At 33.3% G+C, this 10,000-nt stretch overlaps 2 protein-coding genes across 3 annotated transcripts in view; one reads left to right on the top strand and one right to left on the bottom strand.

The window, feature by feature from the left end:
* The first annotated feature begins 2,021 nt into the window (after positions 1 to 2,021).
* On the top strand, positions 2,022 to 6,658 carry LOC125044582 (H/ACA ribonucleoprotein complex subunit 2-like protein). Its single transcript, XM_047641302.1, has 3 exons — positions 2,022 to 2,214; positions 5,886 to 5,958; positions 6,096 to 6,658. The coding sequence occupies exons 1-3, from the start codon at positions 2,040 to 2,042 to the stop codon at positions 6,325 to 6,327; spliced, it is 480 nt and encodes a 159-aa protein (XP_047497258.1). The 5' UTR covers positions 2,022 to 2,039; the 3' UTR covers positions 6,328 to 6,658.
* Positions 6,659 to 7,443: 785 nt separating this feature from the next.
* LOC125044580 (trafficking protein particle complex subunit 12-like) overlaps positions 7,444 to 10,000 on the bottom strand; it is a 20,947-nt gene continuing 18,390 nt past the window's right edge. For both annotated transcript variants that reach the window (XM_047641298.1, XM_047641299.1), the window contains 5 exons: positions 9,880 to 9,967; positions 9,615 to 9,761; positions 9,016 to 9,138; positions 8,651 to 8,812; positions 7,444 to 8,410 (listed from right to left, as the gene is read on the bottom strand). In XM_047641298.1, the coding sequence (XP_047497254.1) occupies positions 8,162 to 8,410; positions 8,651 to 8,812; positions 9,016 to 9,138; positions 9,615 to 9,761; positions 9,880 to 9,967 (769 nt within the window). In that variant the 3' untranslated portion in view covers positions 7,444 to 8,161. The remainder of the gene's footprint in view (positions 8,411 to 8,650; positions 8,813 to 9,015; positions 9,139 to 9,614; positions 9,762 to 9,879; positions 9,968 to 10,000) is intronic.

Raw genomic sequence — 10,000 nt, 5'->3', positions numbered from 1 at the left:
AAATAAATAACTAAACAAATAAACAAAGAAATAACTAAACAAATAAATAAGGAAATTAATTAACAAATAAATAATTAAATAAATAAGGAAACTAATAGAAATAACTAAACAAATAAATAAGGAAATTAATTAACAAATAAATAGAGAAATAACTAAACAAATAAAGAGAGAAATAACTAAACAAATAAATAAATAAATAACTAAACAAATAAACAAAGAAATAACTAAACAAATAAATAAGGAAATTAATTAACAAATAAATAAATAAATAAATAAGGAAACTAATAGAGACTAAATAAGTAAATAACTAAACAAATAAATGCATCCATTCATAAATAAACAAGTTACACATATGAGATAAAGTACTAAAAACATTAATTCATGAAAATAAATACCCGGTTTAAATCAAATGCAAGGTTCTTACAAAAAGTCAAGTTATTACGATATTAAATGTATGAATTAGTTAATATATATGTATATGTGTGTGTGTGTGTGTGTGTGTGTGTGTGTGTGTGTGTGTGTGTGTGTGTGTGTGTGTGTGTGTGTGTGTGTGTGTGTGTAAGTGTATGTGTATGTATGGGTTAGTGTTGTCAGAATAACAATTATCAAATCATTACACGTATTTCACACATATTTATAAATAAATAAATGTCAGTTAATGAATGGCGTATGTATAATTGAAAATACACATATGCAAAATAAATGACATGCATGTTAAATATGAGACATATTATTACCATGACACTTATGTTAATATATATAAAGAAATGCGTATCATGCATATTAACAAATAAATATTACATGTATCTGTAAATAAAACAAACGTATATTAAATACATACATACACACACACACACACACACACACACACACACACACACACACATACATACATACATATATGTATATATATATATATATATATATATATACATATACACATATATACATATATATACATATATATATAAATATATATATATACATATATATATAAATATATACATAAATAAATATACATATATATACATACATATATATATACATACATATATATTTACATACATATATATATACATATATATATACATATATAAATAAAAACAAAAAAAAAAATATTTATTATTTTTTTTTTCATGTGATTCCCAAGCTGAATTTCATATACATGTGTGGTTACATATTACTCACCCACGACACCTGTGCTCCTGTAAATGTGGTTAAAAAAAATAAAAGCTTCAAACTAAGCACGCTTACAAGTAATACAAAAAAATATATATATATATCTATATATATATAACGGCATTGTCAACTGTCTGCTACATTATGCGGAGGCTACCCACGTGCCCCTGTGTGGTGGCGATGAGGAGGGGAAAGCGGTGAATTTGCCTGCCGATAAGTGCCTCAGACCTAATCTCTTCAAGCTGTATTCTCTGAACCTCGGTGGAGCGTGGTTGTACGTCAAAGGAACTATGATATCAGTACAGTTCTATATTTTGCTTATCATGATTTTGGGTCTTATGGCGCTTATCGCGTTAACCTGCACGGTTCTGCATGTTATTGACAGACGTAATTGCGACCAGACAGATTCTGAAAGAACGCCTCTTTTGCAGTCGGGGAAAAACAGGCGTTCATATACTGATGTCTATTTCATATAGGTTTGATTTATGTGTTGTTTATGGCACATCATTTTTCCGCAATAAAAATTATGATGAAAATCAGCCGTTTTTAATTACCATACTGTTTTATACATACATATATATGTGTGTATATATATATGTATATATATACATATATATAATTTTTAAGCTTCTTTTTTTCCTGATATTATATTAAAATATCAATAGGCGACCCCCTGGAGAGACGTCTTTGGTAATTCAATCTATTAAAAATAAAAAATGATGACCACAACTACATGCATTCATCTGATACAAAATGTTTGAAATAAAATATTTGAAAATAATAAAACCTAAAAATACGAAAATACCTCGCGCCTTGCGCTTCTCGCCCGTCAGTTGTTCCGCGTCTTCGGCTAAGTCAACATGGGGAAACACAAGTCTGACAAGCAGGACGGCGAAAACCTCAATGAAAGTCAACTAAATAATGGTGAAGAAGGTGAATTGAGCTATGAGGAGAAACTCGCCTTCACCAGCATCATCGCCCAGCCCATGTCGTCAAAGAAGCTGGCTGGGAGGATTTACAAATTGGTGAAGAAAGGTGAGGCGCCGCTTGCGTTGGGTGCGACACGTGGGTCTTTTCAAAAACAAGGTCGTATTTGAGTGCGGTTTTAGGATATTTTCAGGGAATGACTATTGCGCTCTACATGTTTTTTATATGTTATATGAAGTGTCATTATTATTACGATTAATAATGACTCTGCCATAGTTTGCCACGTGTGAGAAGCGTGTTGGAGGGTCGTGGGAGGTTTGTACCTTATAGAGAGACCTGTTTTGACTCTTACAGTTATTTGTCGTGACTGATAATTAAAATGAGGATCGTATTTGAAATGAGCTAGATGGCCTGTGAGAACTAGCTTCCTACTGAAACATAATCGTGATATCTAGGAGCGAATTTTTATTTATCTCGGCATAGGGCTGGCATTCAGCATTGCTGACCCGATGCCAACCTGCTAACATCTTGGGTCAGCAAGATTGAGCTGAAAAATTGTAGTTGAAGTCAAGAAATTAAGGAACATTTTTCATTCCACTGCAATTGGTGTTTTCTAGTCACTTAGTGATGCATAAGTTAAATATCTTCAGTTCTTATTATAGGCAATTCCTTACAGTAGAGGTTGTGAAGTACTCTGGTGAGTGTTTATGTACTCCATGTCAGTTGCCGTGTCTAGGTGTGACCTTTGTGCCCTGCCAGAGGGGGGTTGATGGTGGACTCTCCCCCCAAGGGAGAATGAATTAACTGAGAAACTTTCCACTTATGGCATTTCCTTTGCAAGTTGATATTAAGGACGTTGGGCAACACACAATACTTTGGTATACATTTTCATAATGCTGCATACAGTTTGGGAAAATATAAGGAACATTGGTAGTTTTTTGGTTTCACACAGCCATCCAGCCTTGTAATTATCATTTCTTTCTTCAATAATCAATTCTGTAATATGTGCGGATCTCTTATTATTTTCCATCGCAAAGGAAAGTATTGGTAATGTTAAGGAAGGAACTATACCCCTCGAAGATTAAATTCCTATTACTCCAGGCATTCCTGGGAAATCCACAAACATTGCCATATGATCCAATTGCCATATTTCTCTATTGGGGGCTTTGCCCTTAGAACCACACCTGGTTGTCATGGACTTACCTTCTGTGTGCCATTTGTTGTGACCCATTTCGTAACTTCAGATGTTATTTTTTGCCTATGCAATTTATTTAATGTATTACTGAGTATAGTTTTTCTTCATGATTATCATAGTGCCATTCATTCCCTGTAAATGTATACCAAAGTATCATGTATTGCACAAATCGTCAACTGGTGAAGATACCATTGATGAAAATCTAGTAACTATACTTGCTGATACATGAAATAATCTGTATCCAAGCTAAGAAGAAATGAGTAATGAGGAAAATTGGTTGTGACAAATGCTGTGTGGAGATCATCCATGGCAATAGTGGGGCAGAGTCCCCAGTGGGAAAATGCGACGATGGCGTTGGGGAGGTCTGGGGACGAAGTCTTTGGGTTAGGAAGGGTGATGTGTGGATTCTCAAGAGTGATTGGAGTAATAGGTCAGAGCAGAGGTGCTGTCATTTCATAAACAGTTACCAATTCATTCACCTCAATGATTTGCGATGGAAACAACAATAGAGGCACGTGCTCTGGTGTGTCACCATCGTACAGCCGTACCCTACAGCCCAAGTGGTTTGTTATGGTGTGTGTACACATGGCCTGTTGGGATGGGGTTGGGGAAAAGTATGGATTGCTTTTCATGAAATGTAGCCCTTGTTGCAGTTCTAACTCATTCCACATATGTCTTCACATTTGGTGTAAGGCAATTGTGGTTGTGGTTCCAAATTATTATTCTTGATGCATGAAGCCCTCAATAAAACTTTCCTTTGTTCCTGTGCAGTGTCTGTATGCCCTTGAGTATGTTTTGCCTAGGTGCACATGCCATTTGTGTTTAGAGTGACAGGTTGAGGAAAAGAGAGTCGCTGTTATATATATATATATTATATATATATTTGATATATATATATTTGATATATATTTGATATATATATATATTAGATATATATTTGATATATATATTTGATATATATTTGATATATATATATATATTAGATATATATTTGATATATATATTTTATATATTTTATATATATACACAGAAGGGTAATATTTATAAATTGTCAAATTCAAACTCAAATATCCTGTTCAAAAAATATTATCAAACTCAAACATTGGGAAAGTTTCACCTTCTTTGGTTCTACAAAGTAACTTTTTGGCTTTTAGATTTATAAATAAATATTCTTCATAAAGGAAAAAAGTGGGGTGTCAGTTTTATATAACAAGGTTGGGTAAAGTTGACCAGTCATATCAGTTCCTGTTTTCCATTTCTTAAACATCTAAACAACTGGCTAGACTTGATTTTAAAAGCATCTACCAATTAGAGAAGAAATAAAAAAAAAAATACTATACATTTGAAATACAGTAAAAATAACATTGCTCATAAGCATATACAAAATAGTTTTCTTGAAAAAAAAAGAAAATAGATGAATAGGAAATAAATGAAGCAGGTACTAGTACCTTAGCTTATCATGGTAATAGTACTTTATTGTAAATATTTAATGAGTTCTTAAACATACTGGTTTCTAGAAATGATATTAAGTTGCTCAAGTACTGCAGCTGATCTTTCTTTTTGATTTGGGAAAACGTCATGTTGGAACTGGCTTACAATGCATTTTCTCATTTTTTTTTCATGGGCAATTGCTCGAGTCATTTTTAGACAATTTTCAGAGCATAATAATATTATACATGCATATTATTTTACTTTGTACTAACAACAAAAAATACAATTAAGCTTGATGTATAAACTTTACTTGCATAAATTTGTTGTCAGCATTTCACAATGCAGTCAGCTTTGAATTCGTGCTAACATATTTTAGCTGTTTTTAAATTAGAAGCTTCAGCCTATTTTTATTTAAGGAACATGTATGTTAAGATCAGTCATGTTTTTAGAATCATTCATCTATCTAATGATATGCAAAGGAAAATTGTTAAATAAAAATACATTATCACTAATAAAATTCATGACTTTTTATGCACTTGTATGAACCTTTTCAGTTTTTTTGGAATATTTTTCATATTTTTTTCTGCTCATTGTAAGGCATGTTTTAAAATTACAGGTTTAAAACGGATCATGTAAAAAAAGGGTTTTATATCAAAATGTGCTGTGAAAAAAGTTAAGCCAACTTCACCCACTAGGTCATCTTTATCCCATTTGTCAATTCTTGCTGTACATCATCTTGAACCATAAAATCATAGTCTTGTAAAAGATCACATGGTTCACTTATATACTTAAAAAAAAGGGTTTAGGAAAGTAACCATTGTCTTTTTTAGATGCAAAAGTTGGCAAAGAAATATTGGTTATCACCCTAATTACTCATATTTAAAGCAACCTTTTTGATGTGAAAATGTCCCTTTGGGCATTTTTATGCAAAAAAATGGAATTAGTCTCAACAGGAAAATCATATCAAAATGGCAGATTTGTTTTAGTGATATTTCTATGAAAAAAGAACAGTACTATTATCAATGTAGGATTATCACCAGTGTCTAGAACTTGTATAAATAATGTAATATAATGACCATATAAATGTCAGGATTGAAAATAAATCCTTTATTTATTTTATTTATTTATTATTATTATTTTTTTTTTTTTGCAGCTTCCCAGCACCAGGGGTACCTGCATGATGGTCTGAAGGAAGTCCAAGGAAAGATTCGCAAAGGGTCAACAGGGTAAGAAGGATTGCAGTTAATGTCAAATGCTGGATGCATGTAAAATGTTGACAATTCTGTTGTGTACTTTTAACTTTTATATGTCTGAATCTTAATTTTTTTTTCTATTTGTTTTTCTCTCCCCCACCCTTTTCCAGAATTGTGATATTTGCTGGTGATGTATCCCCAATAGAAGTAATGTGTCACCTTCCTGCTGTTTGTGAAGAGAAGGAACTGCCATACATATACACACCTTCCAAACAAGACTTAGGAACTGCAATGGGACGGAAGAGATGCTCAGTCATGGTGCTTATTCGGGAGCACGACGATTATAAGGACTTGTATGATAAAGTACTTGAAGAAATTAACAAAGTGCCCAAAGTATTTTAGGCAGACTTTTTGTTAGTGCTCTGCTAGATTTGTTTTCTTTTATATTTTCTCTTTATTTTGTATTATCTTGAAAGTATGCCGATTACTTTTGTATACACAAGTATTTCTTAACATTCCTTGTCAATGTTTATTAATTTTTCAGAAGTCAGGAGTTCAGTTCAAGAATTTTTATTTTGTTATGATCTGGGTTTCTTTATTAATTGTTTCAAATTATATTCCCACTGTGATGAGAATTTTTAAGAAATATTTGTTTGTTTTCATAGGTACTTCATTTTCAAGTACATATTTGTATAGAATAAGTATTCATAATAAAAAATCTTTTAAAAATTAATTGCCTTTTCAGTTTGTAATTAGACCCTAAGATAGTCACATGTAATAAGGGTTTTATAAATAGTCTACAGCCTCGTAAAAGAAACTTTTTACTCCTAATTTTGTCACCTATTATATATTTTACTGGACTTACACAGAAAAAGACTTATTTGAGCTCATGTATGGGGTCTTTCTGATTAATAGTCAGTTTTTTAACCCCTCGCGGACGGGCCACGCCGTGAGGTGTCAAAACAAACCGGCGGCGCTCCAAAGTGCTATGAGCCGGCGATTCGGCTTGATGCACCGAACACCTGCGTTCAAAGTCAGTGTGTTGCCATTGATCTCCAGTTTTTTTGTTTTTTTTTCACCCGTCATCAAGGGGTTAACTTTAACTGAAAAGGAGAGTAAAAATCTAATTCTATCACATTCCTATGTATATAGTCTTTTATCCACAAATTTTACACCCTCATCATTAACTTGCAAAAGAATGTACAATCCTGTATTTGGAATGCTAAAACTATATTAAAGTAGTTAGATAACTCGTGTTCTGCGGAGACTTCACAGAACAAAGAATCCTTGTGCAGACCAGTTGAACCTTCTCATTACAAGACACTAGCCGTTAGCAAATTAAAGATATATAATTTTCAATCCTGCTTTATAAAAACAGAACAGGTACTGAATTACATATTCAGCAAGGGATGGGGTGGAGGGGAGCTGGTTTTATGTAATAAAGTTCATAAATGTTTACTTTAATGTTAAAATAGGGTGATGTATTTTGGAAGGAGTAAAGAGAAAAAAATGGACCGCTTAACTGATGTATATATTTAATATGTACGTGTGTTATGAAGTTTCTAAATTTCTCTAAGACTAGAGATTATTATTTGACAACCTTGTGATTTGCATAACAATTTGTTCACTTCACTGGTTTGCAATAGTTTTAATTATAAATACTTGAAAGGAGCATGTTGATAGAAGAACTAATAGGTGAGCACAGCTTTTGCAGTTGTAAATACTAAATATGGCATCAACATTTTCCTCATCAAAGACTGTATGTACATTTGAAAATATACAGATTTTCACATATCTACATACTATTTATCGTAGGAAATGAATTCCTGAACAGATTTCTGGAATTAGACTAATGGAGAATACATTTAGATCTATGACAGTCAAGAAAAATCACTTCCAACTGGTGTGCATTGATGGCAACATATAGAAAATTCAAAAACAGGAATATTACCAGTATAAGAATTAAATACAAAGACCACTTTGGTTTTATGCAGCTACAGTGATTGCACATTTATCTGTAACATAAAACAAATACAATTTGGGTCATTGGTATGAAGCCATGTTAATCTTCAATAAATGTAAACATCAACCTTTACAACTATTTCTGAAGTAGAGATACCTCACAGTTGTATCAAATGTTTATACATATGTACTTTATATTACACAAAATGGCCACACTACTAAATTTCATTGGTTGGGAAATAAGCTACAGAAAACAATCTATTTACATAACATATTACTGAGGCTGAAGTTTGAGAGCAGCAACGTTGAAGGAATCGCCTTTATGTTGTGCTATAAGAGATAGCAATTTCAACTTATTCTGGTGAGCATTGGAGGACTCGAGCTCATACATGGTTGCCAAATTCAAGATGATAGCTTCATGCAAAAATCTGTCAGGTTGTGAAAAGACAGCACCTTCCACAAGCTTGATGGCTTCTGTCACCCTACCCGTGTACATGAGGCAAACTCCTAAATTATTAATAACCTGCAAGAAGAAAGGAGGCCAATTAGCTGGTCAAATACATTTCACTGCATTGTAATTTGCATTAGAACTAATAAAACAGGTTTAATAGGTTATTAGCCAAAATGCATACTGATAAACATTCAAATTATAATTTTGGACATTTCTTACATTTTACATGAAATAATACTGATATCTGTAGGCATTTCACACACACAAAAACAAACTATTATACAACATTTGTGTATAATAATCAGAACATACCAATCCATTGTTTGGGTTAATTTTGTGGGCTTGTTGTAAGATCTCTGTTGCATCCTTAAAAGCATTCTGTGCTATCGATATATATGCAGAATGCAGTAAACCTTGAACTGGATCATGGTGTGGAGGTGGGGGAGTATGCTCTAAATAGTGGTTGAAAGTATCCTGGAAGAAAAAAAATGATATAATAATATTAGCAATAAAACCATTAATAATATCAAATAACCTGCAATTAAAGCAAATGCTCTTAGCACCTCTGACCAGTCCTCTAAGAATAGACCAACAAGATTTACACGTATCTTGAAACCTATGATATCAGACATATCTACAAAAAATAAAAAGTTACTTGAAACAAAAAGAAATGTTACCTGTGCAGCTGTCACATCACCCAACTGCAAGCAAAGGCGACCGAGAGCAGAGTACAGTCCTGCAGCTGAATTTGGATCCTCCTGGGTGAGTCTCTCCAAAAGGGACCCTGCTAGTCGGAAGTCCTGAAGTCATATGAAATTGGAAAATGCTTATTAGTCCAAAGATAATGGAAATATTAATTGGAAAATCAATTAATAGCAAAGCAAAGTGAAATTTACAAATCCAATGGTAATCCAATGGCATCTCCATGGTTTATCCCAATGCCACTGGGTGGTTTCCAGATGCAAAAGCCCTCTCTCCTGGCTGTATTCATAGTGGCCTGGGCCCTGCTGCCAGGGGATCGTGTCGGCACCACAGTAGCATGACCGTACATGCCTCCAGAAAACAGGACCAGTGCACCATGGCACATATGCACATGCCACCCAGAATACAGTCCAGGCATGCCATGGCATGTATGTACATGCCACCCGGTGGTAAAGGGTTAAGAAAAGAATGCAATAAAATTCTGTACATGACAACAAAATAAGTGTATAATGTAAGGAAAACCATATAATTTCATTTGATACAACATATGAAATATATTTCACAAATACCTTACCTTCAAACTGACTGCACAGTTTGTAATGGAATAGAGTACTTTCAACCGCCTTGTTCTCCAAAGCTTAAGTGAGTCATCACGCATGTTGCTGGTCATTTCTAGAGTGCTTCCATCTTCACTTAGGCCACTACTCAGGTTTTCAATGATCTACATCAAACAGAGGAAGTAAAATATAAGTTTTGTGAAACTGCAGTTACTATTTATTATTACTACTATATCATCCACATCATACCCAGAAAATATGAAAGAATGAAAACATATTTACCCGATTACAATTCCTAAGGAGTGCATTCAGGCGGTCGAGTGCCTGAGTGTGTTTTCCCAGATACTGTGGCAGCTCTGCTACTAGCAACCTAAGATATTAGCTTGGTTCAATTATAATGCCT

The sequence above is a fragment of the Penaeus chinensis genome, chromosome 36 (genome assembly GCF_019202785.1).
Source record: "Penaeus chinensis breed Huanghai No. 1 chromosome 36, ASM1920278v2, whole genome shotgun sequence".
Lineage (NCBI taxonomy): Eukaryota > Metazoa > Arthropoda > Malacostraca > Decapoda > Penaeidae > Penaeus > Penaeus chinensis.
This window is presented reverse-complemented; position numbering and strand designations above follow the sequence as displayed.

Bases quoted from the DNA above. Each gene is read 5' to 3' on its own strand.
- LOC125044582 (XM_047641302.1), top strand. From the start codon at position 2,040: ATGGGGAAACACAAGTCTGACAAGCAGGACGGCGAAAACCTCAATGAA. The intron at 2,215-5,885 runs GTGAGGCGCCGC...TTTTTTTTGCAG, and splicing joins TTACAAATTGGTGAAGAAAG to CTTCCCAGCACCAGGGGTAC. The intron at 5,959-6,095 runs GTAAGAAGGATT...ACCCTTTTCCAG, and splicing joins ATTCGCAAAGGGTCAACAGG to AATTGTGATATTTGCTGGTG.